General features: G+C 37.8%; 1 protein-coding gene across 2 annotated transcripts in view; it reads right to left on the reverse strand.

Annotated features, from left to right (window-relative positions):
- Positions 1-19,357, reverse strand: part of LOC148840844 (janus kinase and microtubule-interacting protein 1-like) — a 114,062-nt gene that overhangs the window by 18,884 nt on the left and 75,821 nt on the right. For both annotated transcript variants that reach the window (XM_088922059.1, XM_088921976.1), the window contains exons 8-12: positions 17,754-17,813; positions 6,196-6,324; positions 2,879-3,007; positions 2,054-2,137; positions 11-73 (exon numbers count right to left, since the gene is read on the reverse strand). In XM_088922059.1, the coding sequence (XP_088778185.1) occupies positions 11-73; positions 2,054-2,137; positions 2,879-3,007; positions 6,196-6,324; positions 17,754-17,813 (465 nt within the window). The remainder of the gene's footprint in view (positions 1-10; positions 74-2,053; positions 2,138-2,878; positions 3,008-6,195; positions 6,325-17,753; positions 17,814-19,357) is intronic.

A 19,357-nucleotide genomic window follows, 5' to 3' on the forward strand; every position in this document is an offset into this window, starting at 1 on the left:
TGTACTGTACCTTCTCGAAGAGCTCCTGATTTGTTCTGATGAGGTGCTGTTTTTCTTCCACCCATTTGGAGTCCTGTTATCAGAGTGCAAGTCTCAATTAGAACAAAATAAAAAATGCAGCAGTAATATCAAGAAAGATGACTCAATGCTGTTGGTTAAGGTACATCGTACTAAGTCACTGGCAATACTGGTAACAAAATTTACATTTTGGACAATGACAGAAAAATATTGTTTGGTTAAAAATATCATCAAGATAATAACAAATCACTGCAATTCTAGCAGACCAGAAGCAGACTTCTGATTTACAGTAGGCATTGGCACATAAAAATAAGCAGCCCAGTAAAAAAACAAATCCAGCGGACAAATAGCATGAAACAGAAACATACAACTTTTATCACAAGAATGACAAATATATACTAGAGTAGAGATGACCCTCCATTAGTAATATGCATTTCACTAAAGTAGAATCTGACAAAATAACATTATACAAGTCATATAAATCTAAAAATTAAACTTTATTTTGCAAAAGGGAAGGTAGGCATAAATATGAAATAATTTTATACAAATTCGGTATTTTTCAAAGGTACTGCTCACATTTCCAACAGTTGTCATTAATTAATTTAAACGCATTTATTTGTTACTCCAATACCGTATACATTTTTCCTTGTAAAAAAAAACTTGCAGTATGCATTTCTTGGAGCACAGCTCAAATAAAGCCTATGCTAATGAAGATATTACTACATTTTTCAACTGAGGAGAAAAAGGATTTTATGAACAAATAGCCACATCCTAATATGTCAACTAAAGCGTACAAATTAGTGTTAAAGATTTGGGTGTTTCCTTTTTATTATTAATGAAAAATATGGTGCAGACTCTATGCAGATTTTTAAAAAGTAAAATGTGTACTATAGTATGATTTTAGTATGATTTATTTTTGTACTATTGTACTAATTTAAGATGTCTTTAAATAAAATACACTGGATACATTTCAAACAGAAATTTTAACTTGGTTATTTCCTTTATTACAAATATAAGTCACTAGCTTAGAACAAATATACTGTTCAGCCCCATCTTTCTGGGAGAAAATACAAAAGCATTCTGCATAAATTATTACAAATAGTTCACACAGGGGTTTTGAAATAAGCAGTACCCTTTAAAGTGGCACTGTGATTAACCCATCTACAAGATATGCAGTTTAGAAATGTTAGTTTTTTGTTATCAACTCACATCTCATCTGTTTATTAAACCAATGCAAGTTAACAAATATTTAATAATCCAGCTGTACTAAAAACCTTTGTGAAAGATGTGTTGAGAACTAAGAGAATAATCTGCTGAAAAAAATGCTGTATTCTTTCATCTGGAGATAAATGATGCAGATATGGATATATGACATGGTGATCAGTACTTGGAAATGCACCGAGAGAACAACTGAACCATTGAAATCCACTGCAATTTAAACCACTATCAACTGAGGCCTTGATGAAATGGTTCTAACCTTTTAAAACTTGCAATATGTTTGGTCACAATTTACTTATGTATTTCATATTAACACAGGGTGAATCTCATAAGAATCATAGACCATTACAGACATACAGTATACAGTACTGTAGACATTACAACTTCATTACAGTTGACCAGATGTGTACAATTCGTTTGTTTCTTGTAAGCTTCTGTCCGCTATACAGAATACAATAGCTGTATTCTAATCTGTCAAATGTATGTCTATACTCAGAATTTTTTACATACATCACAATATGTGCCACAGGTACTGTAATTGCAGACAACTGTCCACTGAAAAATAAAGAAAAAAAAACACCTTCCAAAGAAAATTCACACAATCACCGTTCCATCTGGACTTTTTGAAAACAGCCACTTTCTGTTCACAAAAATGGAATGGTCTCAGATGTGGTGCAGTAATCGATACTGCAATGTATCAAAAAGCAGGATGACAGATGATGTCAGCAAAATGCCAAGCAAAACAGAAAACTGTAATGACAAGACAGAACAAGGCGACGGAGATCTTAGCAAGCAGTTTATTTCCAGATCCTTTTACCTGCCCCCTCTCTGCCAGGGATTTCTCAAGGTCTTCAATTTTCCCCTGGTATCTTATTAGATCTGCATGCAGCTGCTCACGGGTCTGTGGAGACACAATAGCACGTCAATTAGCCTGCAGCTTTACTAATTAAGGTTTACAAACCTTCCTCCTCGTGTAAGCACAAAGGTAATGTGTAATAGGTCCTTAAAGCACAGTACATAACTAAAAGGTGAAGATGTGGAACGCAACAAAAAATCTCCTACTGGGAAACTTAATCTTATTCAAAGTAATGTCCTGCTGAGATGCAGACTGGTAAAAATTACTGCAATTTAAATATCAAAGAAAGGCCCAGAGAGCAAAACCCACATTTTGAAAAGAAATACTGACAGGCTTCTGAAGCAATGATTCTGTTCCTTCAGTGTTCAAATGATCATCTTGTGCTCAAAACTGAATCTTATTATGAAATGTCTTTCCACATTATATATGCTACAAAAAGAAAATGCCATGTGTTGTCTTTGACCCAAAACATTGCGGTAGGGAAGAAAATTTGGGAAGAACCCAAAAGGGTTCAAATAATTTCACTTCAACATTCTCCCGAATGTTAAATATGCCTGGAAAAAAATGGGAGAGGTTGGGAAGAATTCAAACAAAGGCTTGGTCGTTTCAAGGATGTTTAAAATAACAATTTTACACAACGTGGTCAAATATAAGAAAAAGCCTTGCTTAGAAAAACAACTTCAACAAAGTTAAATGGGATACAGAGCTCGAGTGAGACAGAGATTGAAAAATCAGATAAAGGCACTTAGCCGCTTGATAATATTCCTTCTGTCCATCAGCACTTACCCTTGCTTCCCTCTCAGCATCCAGAGTCCCTCCCACCTGTTCCTGAAGGAGAGCGTAGGCCCTCTGGAGAGCCTGGTACTCTCGTGTCAGCTGCCTGAACCGCAGCTCAGACTCCTCTCTGGAAATTCCCTAGGAATCAGGCACAAAACCACCCGGCCTGTCAAACAAACTTTCACATTTTTACAACAGCTAACTACAAAGTCGAAATAAGCTCAAATTGCTTTTCACTAAATCTCTACACCATAGTTGAGCGCTGTGTTTTGCCAAAAAAATAAAACATCCCCCCCAGGCAGAGTTCACATGTGATGACGACCATTTATTGTGCAGCCAAGTTAACTCACTAACTCACAATTCAGTCCGACAGATAGAGGATATATGATTAAACCTTTGTCGCATTGAACAAAATGTTGCCGGGACGTCTCGTTCAACCCAATGGGGATGTACAGTGTGTGTTGTACAGTATATAATAATTAAACTATTTTAAAAACTTGGGATTAATAATGATAGAAAAAACATCCAGGACCTAAACTGGAAACCTGTTAAGACACAATGGCTATTAAATTGAAGGAGATGTGGTTGTAAAATAAAAAACCCCAGTGATGACTGTTTTTTTGTATCAAATACTATACAGCAACTCGATATCAATCCACCTTTCTGGGGTTGGGGGGGTTCAGTTATTATACTTTACATAAAAATAAATTACAATAGCTTCCTTTTGAGCTGAAAATGAAATACATTCAATACTACTGAAAAAACGTTTTAGTGAACATTTGTTTCAAGGTTTTCCATTTTGGTGATTTTGTTCTTACCAGCTAATTAAAATCACAGAAGAGTAAAGTCTTTGTGTCACAGTTAAATAGCTTTAGCCCATCTGTGCCCAGTGACTACGTACATATTAATATATGTTTACATGTAATTTCAATTTAATTTACATAGTTAAACAAATTGTGCATACTCCCTGTCGATATTAGGGTAGCTTACTGATGCCTCTAAGGTAAGGACCAAGGACCTCAAAGCGCATTGTGTAAAATAAAAGATGTATGCAAAATATGTAAAAGACCACATTTTTCCATTATTTACAGTATAGTGCTCTCTCTCTCATCCTAGCGTTAATCCCGCATCAGCAGGGATTGCTGATGCGGGATTGTCATCAGCAGCTTGTCGGCACGCCCGTCTCCATTTGGTGGTTTGAACCTAATCTTTGAGCTGACGTTGCCATTAAATGCGCCTGCCGTTGGAGGGGAGGGGGAGAGGAGAACAAAGTAATGTACCCAATTCATAGAGGGGGATTATTAGGAGGCATGGGAAATTTGGCCAGGACACCGGGGGTTACACCCCTACTCTTTTCGAGAAACACCCTGGGATTTTTCCCACGACCTCAGTTTTACGTCTCATCCGAAGGACAGCGCCTGTTTACAGTATAGTGTCCCCGTCACTATACTGGGGCATTAGGACCCACACAGACTGCAGGGTGAGCGCCCCCTGCTGGTCTCACTAACACCTCTTCCAGCAGCAACTTTAGCAACCTTTTTTTCCCAGGAGGTCTCCCATCCAAGTACTGACTAGGCTCATACCTGCTTAGCTTCAGTGGGTTGCCAATTGTAAGTTGCAGGGTGACATGGCTGCTGGCATTTACAGTATAGTGCTAACTGCCCTATTTTCTGTAAACACAACTGTGCCTTTATTCTTCAAGCAGTCTTTCAAAGAACAGACTCTTTGTGAAAATAAAAAGTAAGAACAACGTAAGATCCAAAGGAAAACGAAAAAAGAAACGTCCACTTCAAAATCCCATGATTGCACAACCAAGAACCATTTCTTCTCTGACTTGCAGAACTCATGTTTGAGACTTGGATTCGTATTCAATCACATGTGACTTGGAGATAACTTCAAGTCATTTTCGTTTTCTTTTACACAATATATTCTACCTCTTTTGATGTAAAAAGAAGATTGTAGCTGGGAAGCCTTCCCTGCAGCAGGACTGGGGCAAAACAGCCATACAACATGCGCAACACACAGATAGAGACTGACTTGGGAAAAATAGAACTATGGTTGCAACTCTTCCTACAATTGCGGCATAAGGTTTTAATACTGAAATGTTATTCGTTTTAAATTTTGTAAGAAAAATACTGAGGAACAATGGGGATGACAAACTTTAACATAATAAAAAATGTTTATTTTTCTCATTAATTGCTTTTACTGGTTAGAAGGAAAAAGTATTATGAAAAATGTGACAGTCACTTTGTTATAAAATTTATGTAAGAATCACAGCATGCCAGCTGCTCTCACCACTGATTACAGTTTAATCACTCCTCCTAGTGAAGGACAAAGTGCCCAATAGCCAACTTACAGTGCCCTTGAATAGTGAGACAGCAAAGTCAAAACAGCTACAGTATTTATGCTTTGAAGTGAAATCATTTCTATTTACGATCATGAGATTGACATGGATGGCGAGTACAATATATTACACATTTTTGCGCAATTGCATGCATATATTTGATGATATTAGAACAGGAACAATTCTTGGAATGTTCCGACTTCCAACTTTTTTCATGTAAAATGCATGCTCAATTGGATTTAAATATAAAGACCGTGTGCCTCCACTCTTTTTTCCACTCTTCTTCTCCTAAAGAAATTAATGGTTATATTGATTGTATGTTTTGGGCCACATTAATGCTGTACGGTGAAGCACCACCCAATGGGTAGGGAAACAGAATTGACTGGCATTGCAACCTCTATCATACTTCAGAACTTGCTCAGATATGCAAAGATACTAGGAAAGTTCTGGAACAAGAATTTATGGACAGATGAATGCAAGACAGACCTACAGTATACTAAAGTGATGGAGAGGTTAAATTGTGGAGAAAGAAAGGAACTGCAGATGCTCAAAAGACTGACTACCTCTTTTGTAAAGCACAGCCTATGCCAACACCTTGGCAACTGGCTCACTTGTCTCTTTGGACGATGTAACTAATGAAGGCAACAGCTGCTGTTTCGGCTTCTGTAAAAGAATATTCTTCCATACTCTTTTGGACAGGGCTTCACCATGCAGCATAAAATGTCCCAACTGTTACTGCTGTTGCTGTATTTTATCATTTATTATGTTGCACGTAATCAAGAGTTAAGAGTATCAAGAATATAGAGTAAAAAAAAATGGATAAACAATACATTTACCTGAGAAGAGATAAACTTTCATAGCTGTCTTGCGATTTGTGAGTCCTTTGTTAGACACAACACATTTGCTAGTACTGTCCATATAATTTCAATCTGAGGGACTCGTGACTGAAAACATTGGACTTAAATACAAGTCTGCTACTTACGTCTTCCAAGTCTTCTTCAGGAGTAGCTGGAGTTCTGTCTGTTCTGTCTGTGGTGTAAGATGTCAAAGAGGAGGTCTCAGAGTCCACAGATTCTTCATCAAATCCAAAATATGTCTCCACAACATGCCTCTGAGGATATAAAGCCCCAACACAGTCATTGAATTACACCAGCAAAAACACTCATTTACTGTACACATTTTACGTTATCACAACAAAACAAAGTACACTTCCAAATGCTTTAGGCCTTTCTACCACTACTTTCTGGTGCAGGACAACACAATCCCATCAAAGCATCAAAAATACGGACAGATAACTAGACTTGTGGTATTAACTGGTACAGTATCTACATCACAAAGAACAATTAGTTACACAATTAATACAATTTCCTTTCACTTGATTAAAATGAACAGAAGATAAATACAGATATGTTTATCAGGGCCAGGTTGTACAAAGAACACAAGACATGATAAAACAGGCAGAGGCTATTCAGTCATTAAGTCAGTTAATTAAGATCCTCCCTATGAGGGGAGAGTCCAACTTGGAGGAATTCAGTCACAATTGCAAAGATGGCAGTTTTTCACAATTGATGCTTGGGTTGCCAGTCCATCTAGCAGCAATACCACCTTCTAGCCCGATCTCAGACCTCCAAGGAATACCAGGCTGCTGCTTGTGGCACACCATTAGGTGGCACACCTCTCTTTGGACCATAATCTCCAAACACATTCCCCAGTATGGTGAACAGAAATGCCACTGTTTGGAAGAGACATGAAACCAAGGTGTACTTTACAAAAGCCATTAAAAATCCTCTGGCACTGTTGTATGATTAGATAACTATAGCTTGCTGGTTAAATTTCACTCTGGGCTTGCACAATCTGGCCTGCCTAATGTTCCCATTGCAATTTCTCACTTCTCTACCTGATCAGCCATGTACAGCAGCAGAGGTGTTGGTGTATAATGCCTGCTGCCTGTACCCAGGTACCTGTGCTGTACTGGATTGAGGTGGCTTTCCTCTTACCTAAAAAGAGCGTTGGCATCCTCTCAGACAAGTGCTATATAAATGCTATATAAAGGAATACTGGAATTTCTGTGTAGCTCGTTCATCTTCTCTTTGCTAATATATCCAGGAATATTATTAAAATGCTTGGTGAATGAAATCATGATACCTGCTTTAACAACATGGGCAACTTGTCTCACACCCCCTTCAGTAAGGATGTGCCTCCTGTTCTCAGTTTTATTGAGCCTACCTTCTACTTTCTGTTCATTTCTTCTGGTTTCATATTTCATTGATTATTCTGAAGAGGTTCACGGGGTTGTCTGCGTCACTACCTTTGAGGATTTTTAATACTTGAATCGGACGTACTCATAGCTTTAAAAATAACAAAGTCATCAAAAGCTATCGAAGCCTAAAAGAAAAGTTATTTTCACCAGTCAATGTACTGTAGGACAGTGATGTGGTGATAAGACCAAGATTGTACATGGTTTCTTTTCTTTCTTTCTCAGACTATGGTGACAAACTCTAATCAATAAACGCAGTTTAACCAGTAATCTTTTTGGATGGACCTCCTTCAAAAGCATTCTCAAATTTAAATAAGGTTATCAAATATTCACTTGTTTCACTTGTTCAAAACATGAACATTATTTAAACCTGCCTCTAAAACATGTTAACTCTCCCCAATAATCTTAGTGCCATGTGGTTATATATACTGTAAGATTGTCTAGTTCAATTCTGATAGTTTCTATATTCTTATGTGTAATAGAAGTCTTTTGTGTATAATGTCTTGTTTTGGTTATCACCCGTTCTATGGATGGGTGTTACAATAGCAATTTTCCTGTTTTACTGTAGGAAAAGTCTGGCTAACAGCCAGTGAATAATATGTTGGTTTTTTAAGTATAATTGGCTGAATACATCAGATCCTGGATGTATTTTTTTGTTTACATTAAACCCTTCTACATTTCTGTGCCTCTTCTATGCTAATATTATTTACAGAATACAGAACTTTGTGTTTCCACAGCCCGAGGCTTGCAGCCCATTTCTTGCTTGATAGACACTAATGATACCGAAAAAAGGACTGATGTTCATCGTGTCCGTGAAAAGACGTTTTAAACAGTGTTTCGAGATCCGGGTCTACTGAAGCACATGGGGGTAACTAGGGAACATGAGATGTACAGTAATTGTAAAGCTACAGTTTATATTTCAGCTCATTTGGTAAATGTTTTTCTCATAATTCTTACACTTGGAAGGAGAACCGCCCTATAACCCTAGGAATACGTGCAGGATCCCATGGCATGCTTTTAAAGAGTTGAAAAGAAGAAATTATGTTTATTGAATGTAGTGTGTCATCACAAAAGTAACAGCTGTAAAGAGTAGGATGTACTGTATCTTAAAAATCCAAACATGATGATTTACATTAAGTCACCTCTGAGCCAAGGCACCTTGTCAAACTAAACAAACCCCCTTCCCCACCACTTCAAAAAATGTAATAAACTTGTCATTTTTCTAAATCATTGATCTGAACATAATGCAAGCCACACTTGAAAAGAAACAGAACAGCAGCATTTCGGAATTAATTATCCACTGGGAAATTAACAACATATTTCAGTATTGGAGGAAGACTGGAAGAACATTATACTATAAACAAGTATTAAAAACCTGCTGTTTCTAGAAAACATTTATTCATGATTAACTAGGATATGCAGGGTAACAGCAATGTGGAAAAGATCAGAGTGATTCCTAGAACAACAGGTGACTTCATCTGTGAAAAAGAAAGGTGTTGTCGTGGCAGGAAAGACATGAAAAAGTATAGACAAATTCAGATTCAAGAAGAAAAAACATGAAACAGAATTAACACCTGAAAATTCAAATTCAACTGATAAAATCACTAAAATCACTAAAACATTTTAAATGTGAAGTGTTGCGACCATGTATTAAAAGCACTCTGTCCATGGGCAGACTGTAGTTATGATTGTTCTTTATAATAAACATTGCCAAAATTACTACAGATAAAAGATGACCAAGAATTTAAGATAAGCTCGACTGTATGTACTGTAGGTGTGTAATTACTTATGATACTCTGTAATATTTCTATTAGTCAACAGCAGTGTCATAACAGCAGTACATATTTGTGATTTGGGAAAAGGTAGATCAAGGTGCAGTAATTAACATGAGGCAATGGACAATCCAGAATAAAAATCACAAGAGACTCAGCCTACATCATTACAAATTCAAAACACCTTTAGCCATGAAGAATCTGTTTGTACCATAGGCTAAAATTAATCCTAAAAATGATAAGTACGCAAACAGATGGGGAAAAAAAAAGAATGATCAAAAATGAATCAAATTAATCTTGAGCCTCATTAGTCTATGCACAGGAAAATACAGTACAGCTCATATACAATTAAATCAAGGTCTTAACAATAAATATTCATTCAAGACATACACCAGCATGAGAAAACAAAAACAACTAGTAAGGGTGGACTTGGTTTTAAAAAAACAACAGGAAATAATGTACTAAAAGAACCTATTCTATTACATTCTGCTTCTTAACCAGGCAGCACGGCTAAAGGGATCTGCCTTTGAGTTAACAGCACAATCCCTACAGGACAAAATATGCCATCAACATCCCTTACATGTAAACTGTATCTCCTCATCTACCTGGTAAAGCCATTGTAACCTGTCCTAAATAATCTATAAATTAAAGAAGATTTAAAAATAATTAAATTATTTTTTTCCCCCAAAGGAAGGACCGGATAATATAACTCCCAGACTTCAAGCTTGCTTTCAGATATTGATAAACTCTTACCTTCATGTTTATAGGTCATTTCTTGGCACCCAGAAAAATACAGGCAAACAAGAGCGCACAAGCAGATGAAAGATGAAAAATACAAGATAAGCAGCAAATACTCCATTGTCGCGTTTTACACCAAAGCGGATTATCCTTGATTCAGCCCTTTTTAAAAGGTCTTGATGTCAGTCAAACATCCACGGCAACACAACTTTACAATATATGATTATAAGGCAAACGAATCTTAGATCATTAATACTAAAATGTTTTTTAAAAATGAGTCCTTAGGCATGTACTGTAATTGGCTATAATCTACTAAATCTCAGCGATAAAAAAAATAATTGGATTAATTTCTGAGAAGGGATTGCTTCCTTTCCCTGAACTTTTGTTCATGCCAAATTTAAAAAGAAATTGCTCTTTTTACTTCAGATCAACAATTTCTCTACAACTACATAAGCCAGCAAAGGATTCTTTCAATCTTTGAAGACCCCCTCCCCTCAGCACTCTGACAATACAGGGACGTGCGTGTGCCTCCGTTAATGTGATAGTTATCACTGACTCCTGCAGTCTCCTCTCCACCCCTCCTTTGCTTCTATCTAACTCCATGAAACGGTCTTTTCGGTCTGCATTCAGCGTTCACAATTCCCCATCTCCCCAGCCTGGTGTTACTGGGAGGGCTCTGCAAACCCAGCAACCAAACCTCACTGCATTTCCACTTCATTAATACCCACAGCACTAATCCATAACTTCCATAATTCCTATAGCCCTTAATAACGGTAATAGGGATTTTACCATTTTTTGTGCAATTATGCTGTCAGGTAAAAACAAATTCATTCTAAAAATCAGGGATGTCAAACTGTAAAAACACAGTAAACTTGTACAGAAATCGAATGCACTAAAAAATTATTTCAGCATTTTTCAGCAAACAGACTAGCTGAACAGTTAACATGAAGAGCTTTTAAAGGCTGAAAGGTGTACTCGGCTACAACGACAATACCTCTGTGTATGATCAAATGAGAGAGAAAAAAAATGACAATGCAATTTCAAAATAAAAAAAAACACTTTTTAATACAGGAGAAACTAACAATCCTATTAATCCAAGCATTTTTGGAAACAATGGATCTTGCAATGATAAATGTTAACTTCTTGAACTAAAGTCTATACTGTGATCCAATATATTGGGTAATACATCAACATATTAAGGATCTAAGTGGTGCTATCAAAATACATGACGTTCAACAGCTCTGTCAGCTGTGGGTTTCATTATGAGGACTGCAAACAACCCGTCTTGGACACATAATGAAAATTACTTTGACTGTGCATGCGCATATTTTAAAAAGCACAGAACAAATTAGAGTTTCATAAATTGTGCAAGATTAGTGGAAATAGATTTTTTCTCAATGTCCATGCTGTACGCCACAGTAGATTACTCACTAAAAGATATCAAAGTGACTAAGGAATTAACTGACCAGCATACAGGAGTTCACCTTTTAAATTCTTAAAAGAACAGATTCAGAATAATTCAGAGTCTCATGAAATATAGCATGCATAATGAACATGAACTAGACAATGCACTAAATTGTTAAGGAGAAATAAACTACTTACAGGTAAAAGCAATTTGTGGGTGAAATACTTTCACGCATGATTTATATTAAGTTTATATCTTAAGCATCAAATTTAATGCCTCTCAGGGCTTAAGAAGTTTGTAAAATGTTGAGAAAGTGCTACAACACAGCGGACCTAAGTATTACAGTTAGTGACTGTGGTTTGAGAGTTAACATGCCCAGAGCCACACAGACTAACTCCGTGGTCCTCAGGTTCACATAAGACAAAATGTTAGAACTGAAAGAAAAACTTACAATTCAATAGCATTAAAAGCACTGTCTCGTAGCCACAGATGGACATAACACCATCATATGATGATAGAGTCCTTATGATCACAAATAACTGAGTTTTTTTAATTTAAAGCCACAATAACCACAATCAGTTTTGTGAAGTGCTTAAACGGATGAGACTAAAGTAAAGCCACCTCTCAATGGTACTGTACATTGTACACAAGAAAATTCTGTAGCGGTGCTGTCTGGTTCTGACCCTGAAAGTAATAGAAAATCTAAATCTCCCAAAAAATGAATCATGTATAAGGGATTTAAAGAGAACAAAACAGAATTCAACCCTCACTAGCCAGGTAAGCACGGCACTAAGTGCAGGAATAAAATATATTTTTTCTCCCATTTACAACATCTGATTTTAGACAGCAGGAATCAGCCTTACCACAGCCCCTGAGTACAATTAGAGGCTGACTTGCATCCTCTGCGAGACAGTTGCTAAGAGACTAGAGTGACAGAGCAAAACTTAAATAACCCAACCGCTGTGAAGAAAACAGAACAGACATATTCCCCCAAGCCAGCCGAAAGAACAACAGGCACCATCATGTGAATCTGAGATAACTTTGTACATTTTGAGAATCCCAAATGGATAATAAAAATAACATGAACAGCTTAAAGAACTAACTATGTATGTGTCACGTCCAATTTCAATTTCATCGTCTTTTCAGAGTAAATTTAAGAATTAATTTCTCAAAACACGTAGCTCATATCTAGGTAAAGCCCGGTAACAAGAAAATCAACACCCCAGTTAGAACTCTTTCTAGATGATGATTCTATTCTGGGCCTCACACAGTATCAGAAACAGATCTGGCTGCTGTTGGCCTCCCTCTCCTGGGATGAACGGATCATGGCCAGGCCTGATATTTTTTATATGAACTGTCGACATCTAGACTGCCAGGGACTGACCTAAAGTGGTAGCCTGGAAGAGCTGATGCAGCCAAAGTCTTATTTCTTGGACACTTCCTTTAGATCCTTAGGGAGAAACGTGGAAGGGAGTATCACTAAACGGCAGGGCTCTGTTGGGGGTGGGGATTGGTTATTTTAGTTGTTGCATTTTGGCTGGGAGGTTAAAAAAAGCAAGGTATTGTACAAAAGGTGCCTCAATCTTCAGTCCAACCTCCGTTTAGATCCCAGTCCATCAATAATAGATCACCACACATCTGTTATCAGTGGGGAGGAGAACAGAGTGATGAAGCCATTTCATAGATGGGGATTATTAGGAGGCCATGATTGGTAAGGGCCAATGGGAAATTTAGCCAGGACGCCAGGGTTACACCCCTACTCTTTACGAGAAGCACCCTGGGATTTTTAATGACCACAGAGTCAGGACCTCAGTTTTATGTCTCATCCGAAGGACGGCGCCTGTTTACAGTATAGTGTCCCCGTCACTATACTGGGGCATTAGGACCCACACAGGCTGCAGGTGAATTTCAGGGATAGTGTTTACTCAAGTACAGTACATCAGATTTTTTATTTGGCATTTAACAATGTCCCAAGCTTTAATCAAATATTATGAAAACACTGTAAATTAGAGGTTGGTACAGTAACAGTATGCTTTCGAGATTGAAAGATTTATTATTAAAATTATGGGTTAGCACTGCTGGAAATCTATTAAGTGAAAACAATTACACCATAATCATTCCCAATGATGCAAGAAAAAGAATCACTGTGTACAATATCTAAGAAATGCTGTACACCTCTAAAAGCAGGACATATCTTTAAACTTCACACTTAACAAAAGTACACTACTTTATATATGTAGACTAATACACTAAGACAGTGTATTAGCGAGATTTTATAGTCCCTATTGGCTAAATTACTAGCACTATGACAGCATGTGAAAGTGAATCCGTTCCTTGAGCAAATGACAGATTTCTGATTGTAGCAGAGCAAAACAATCTCGCGCACAGTATTTGTTGTTTAAATGAAATATACAGTAAGAGAGTATAATAAGAATTGCCAACACAGCAACACTGGCACGAACATACCCCCAACATGGTTCTATAATGTGCAGATACCAGATTTTCATTTTAATTAAGCTGAAACGTTCATATACAGTGCACTTCAGTTCACTGTTCATTGGGTTCCAGCACCGAGTCATAGAGCGATACTTCAAAGGGACTGTGAGGGAAAAAAAAAACATACAGAGGACTCTGGTTCCCATGAAAAAGAACAGTTTTTGTTGAGTCCCCAAATCAAGAAAACATTACCTTACTATTATTATAGTCTACAGGCATGTGACATTAGGGCGATTTGATCTTTAAATCACTGTTTACTAATCTAATTAATTAACTGAGCAAACAAAGTAATTCACTCCGTGTAAGGAAGTCCACCAATAAAGTCATATGAAATAATGTTAATTGACATTTAATTCAGTTTTATAAAATGTTGTTAATTATACTTGTTGTTGTTACTTGTTGTTATACTGTATTACACTTATGGTGTCTAACAACAATATCTTACAAAGTATACTGAACATTCATTCAGCTTGGCCAGCAAATATTTCAGGTAAATTTACTATGTGCATACAAGGGGTGCAATTCTGTTTGTGGCACCCAATATAATACATTCGGGGAATTAAATAATTTTAACTGAAGTGTTGCAAGCGTCAGTAATTGTACAGTGGCAGTACAAAGTTTTAACCTCCCTCGGACCTATACCACATTTTGCTCAACTTCAAATTGCAACACATTTGAACAGGATTTTTTGTGCAATCAACAAAACAGACTTGATTTTGAAATGGCATAATTGTTTTTATTGTAAAAAAAAAAAACTTTATGAAAAAGAGAACACCGAAAAATACATCTTGGACAAGTATTCACCCCACTAAGACCTTAAGTATTTAACATCGAGGTCATTGTCCTGTTGAAATATGAATGTCTGCCACAGATTCAGATCTTTTGCAGACTGTTCCAGGTCTTTCTCCCGGATCTACCATTTGCTCCATTCATTCTACCCTCTACTTTGACAAGCCTGTAGGTCCCAGCCAATGAAAAGCAACCCCAGAACATTATGCTGCTACCACCATGCTTCAATGTGGGAATGGTGTTTTGTGAGTGATAAGCAGTGCTCTTCCTTCACCAGACATACGGCTTTCATTGAGACCAAATAACTCAATTATTCTCTCATCAGACCACGACTATTATTTTTCCATATTGATTCAAAGGACTCATGCTTTTCTGCATATTTAAGAAGGGACTTGATGTGAGCTTTTTTTTCCCCCAAATATGGCTTCCCCCTCGCCACTCTATCATACAGCCGTGATTTGTTTTGGCCTCTTGACCACTTCTCTGACCAATGCCTTTCTTCTCTGGCTGCTGAGTTCTGGAGGACAACCTGGTTGTTGAAGATGCTGAGTAGTTTTATGTGTCCTCCAAGCCCTGCTAATTGATTTAAAGTGCTTCTTGGGATATTCAGTGCCTTATCAATCTTCTAATGCCCCCCGCCTGACTCGAATCTGTCCACAACATGTTCCTTAGTTGTTGCAGAAGCTCCTTTGTGTTCATATGGCTGTGTCTGCAATGTCCAACAATGGGAATGCACAAAGACTGGTGTGCTCAATCTGAATGGTTAACCTTTTTAACAGCACACAGGTGTATTCCGATCAACATACTGTACAAATTCTGAAGCAACAGGTTGGTTAATTCTAAGGGGGTAAATACTTTTGCAAGGAGGATTTGTAACTATTTTTAGCCCCTAACTTTTAAACACATTGATATCGTAGAGCAGTGGTTCTCAAACTTTTTGGACCAAGTACCACCCCTAATCCAACCAAAGCATCCAAGTACCACCTATAAGTCATATTCTCATAGGTACCCCAGAAATTCTCAATGACCAACATGAGCGCGCGTGCACACACACACACTCACACATACATATAATAAATATTATAATAATAAACTGTATTTGATATAGCGCCTTTAAAGGTGGCTTCTCAAAGTGTTTTACAGAAAAAAAACATTAACAACAACTAATAAAAAAGCACCATTTCAGTGAGAGGGGTGAGCCTGTTTAATTGAGCAAAGCAGATGTGAATTAATTTTTCGAGCCTTGATACAATTCACAACAGAGTCTAACAGATATTAAATCGTCAGGCATTTTCTTGACGGCAAAGGTCTCGCGGTGGATGTTGTAATGCGTACATTAATTTATGGAGCAACCTCTCTAATTCGTGCAACTACACCGTTATGTTGGCTTGTCATTGCTCTAGCACCGTCTGTACAAACTCAGACGCATTTTATCCAGTCGAGGCCATTCTCTTCGAGAAATTCATTCAAAAGCTGAAATATGTGCTCTCCTGTAGTTCCTGTTGGTAGCGGTTTACAGAACAGAAAGTCTTCATGGGACATGCCCTCAAACTCGTATCTAACGTAAACAAGCAAATTGGCCAAATCGACTACAGACTCATCTAATTGCAGTGAAAAACATCTGCTCATCTTAACGCGCTCTATCGGTGTACTTTTGATATAATCCTTCATTTCAATAATTCTATGAATGACTGTGTCTTTCAGGGGGAGGGGGGCAGCAGGTCGAGCTGTTTAGTAGCTTTTTCTCTACACATAATACGTGTCAGCTCTTTTGCCAACGGTAAATAAGGTTCTTCAAAAATAGTGTAGCTTACCTGCTTTAGCAATCCACAAGCTTACATTTTTCCGTGTTTCCGTTTTTATTTCCGTATTTATTTAAAGTTTTTATTTCATGCGCATGGGAGCAAAACACAGAGACGCTCGGTGTATTTTTCTCAAATTAGAACAGTTCTTAAATATTTTTCTGTTATCACGCTTTCGTGTGCTCACAAGATTACCTGCGTTCTTAGCATGTATTTCTATGCATTCCTGTGTTTACAACGTTGGCATTGTTCCAAAATCATGCACATTCTCCTTTCTCCCTATTTGCTGGAGATACAGTAGCTTTTTTAAATACAATTGGTCACTTGCATCCGTAGCACGCATTCCTTTAGAGTAGTATAGAATTACAGAGTATCTCTTGTGTCCACTGAAGTATTAGCGCGCACTGTATCGTAGTACGTAGGCTGCGTATTCGACACGTATTAAAATACAAAATATGAAAACCCGTCCCGATTTTTCAGCGCACACGACACAGTTCCAGGGTCATTTGGCGTACCACCTGGCGGCACTCTGCGTACCACAGTTTGAGAACCACTGTCGTAGAGGATGCTGCTAAGAACACATAGGAAGGTCTGTTGCGTTTTCCAGTTGTAACACAACGAAATGTGGCAACAAAATGGCGGTCTATACTTTCTACACCCACTGTATACTGTACTGTACTGTATGTAGTATATCATCACATGTAACCGAGTTCATGTAATGTTTGAAAACATGACGTATAAAATAATTTATAAACATTAGCTGGCTTCATATTTTACTCCATCATTTCACAGCATCTCCCTCACTGTTCACACTTGGTCCATCCATCCATTTTGTAACTGCTTTATCCAATTCAGGGTTGCAGGGGAGCCGGAGCCTTTCCCAGCTAGCAAGCGACGGACACAAGGCAGGATACATCCTGGACAGGACGCCAGTCCATAAAAGTGCACACACAGATACACTCACACCAGAGCCAATTTTCCCAGGAGCCACTTAACCTACAAGAACATCTTTAGACTATGGGAGGAAACAGGAGAACTCATGTGAACCCAGTTTAGTGGGTTTTTCAATACATTATCACGACAAAAACATATTTGTGAATTCTTCAAAACTGCACTAGCTTAAAGACATTAAGAAGTAAACAAACAGAATACTGTACATCTAATAAATGCAGAGACATCTTGGAATTTATTTTATACAACGGGAATCTAAACACATTCAAACATCTTTGAAAATCTCATGCCAGCTCATGAATCATTTCAGCAAATTAAAATCCTACTTACCTTTGGGAGCTTGATGCTTTTCCTTTTGTTTTTTTTGGAGAGTCTCAATCTGTCACGCTCCTGTCAAGGGACAAAGACATTGCAAAGCTTGTCAAACTTTTGAAGGGAAAACTGAAACCGGGAAAGAGATCTAGGAATCAGACTGCTGCAGTCAGTGTAAAGGAGACAATTTAGTAGAAAAGGACAGGGTGGAAGTGAAAAGTCCTTTGGATTCATTAGCCTGTATGAAAAATACTTTTAAACAAGCCTGCCTTGTAAGGTTGATGCTCCAAGACCTGGATATCCACAAATCAATCCCAAACAATAAGGAAGATGAAGCTTATAAAAATAAAGATTTAGCTTTGACACTTCAGGTTTCCAACATTCAGCACTGCACAAACATGGAAAGGTGGATAATTGTTTCCTGCATTGTCAGCACTTTGTGACCCTGTCCATTTTGGTTTTTTTTTTACAAATTTGCTTTAGTTACAGTTTAGCAGATGATTATATATTCCAATCAACTTGAAATTGATCAATTCCACTCAACCTGTATTACGAAACTGTGGCAGGATGGATTGGGAGAGAGGAAGATGGGTCCAGTAGGTACCCAGATGGGGAAGAGGAGAGACAAGAGCAGGAGACTCATGTAACACCAAGGCACTTCTCAGGACAAAGTAGCCTTAGTTGGAGAAGGTTCATAGGAGCTCAGCAACTCTGGAGGCATATACTGTAAAGGAGCAACTAACAAATGAAAACTTGTCCAAGACTTAACAGGGGAAAGGAAATGGTATTAAAAGAAGCAGTAGCAGTCAGTGCCAACACTGGGAGGTGCTGCCTGAAAGGTGAGTTGCCCCAGCAGCAGGGCACAACTGGCTGAGCAATGCAAGAGTAGGGTGGTTAAGCACCGGCCATGTTTCAAGAGAACTAAATATGTATTTTAAAAAAATGTTAAGAAAAAAGCTTCAGAAGTTCCAAATGTCAAAGGAGCACCAGGATCACAAGGACCAGTTGGAGTGCCTGAGTCCCCTGTGCCACCTGCTACTGCTCTGAACACTGAGAGGACAGCTAGAAAAGCACAAGAGGAAGAGACTCTTGAAGACCTCCTTAAATGGGCAGAAGATAACAGGAGCTCCGAGAACTGCAGCACTGAAAACGGAGCCCCAGCGCTGGTGCAAAAGAAAAATTAGCTCTCAGCCTTGTCTGAGAGAATGGACTTGTGAAATGGTATACAAGGGGAAATTTTCTCTGTACTGTTTTACTGGTTGTGGGTCAGTCTACTATTCAGGGTTGGATTTATCTTGGTTAGATTAAAGGTTTGACTGGTTGGACTAGGATTAGATTAGGGACCAGTGGGACTAGGAAAAAGTTTTATCTTTATACATAAAATTGTTTTATTTTTCTTCTTAAGAAGACTCCTGTAAAATTGGTAAGCTTATTGTTTTCTCTTTTCGTCTGCTCACTTCCTTAGTATCACCATATGCATCCTGTATTGCTTAAAATCTGTGGTTCCTACAAGGCTTCAAAATAAAGATTTTTTTTTTAGTTTTAAAAGCTTGCCTCTCAGATATGACCTCCTTTGGAAATCGATAAACCAGCCGTAAAGGGTCACCTTTGGAGCCTTCTCT

Source organism: Atractosteus spatula, chromosome 1 (genome assembly GCF_055471065.1).
Source record: "Atractosteus spatula isolate fAtrSpa1 chromosome 1, fAtrSpa1.hap1, whole genome shotgun sequence".
NCBI lineage: Eukaryota > Metazoa > Chordata > Actinopteri > Semionotiformes > Lepisosteidae > Atractosteus > Atractosteus spatula.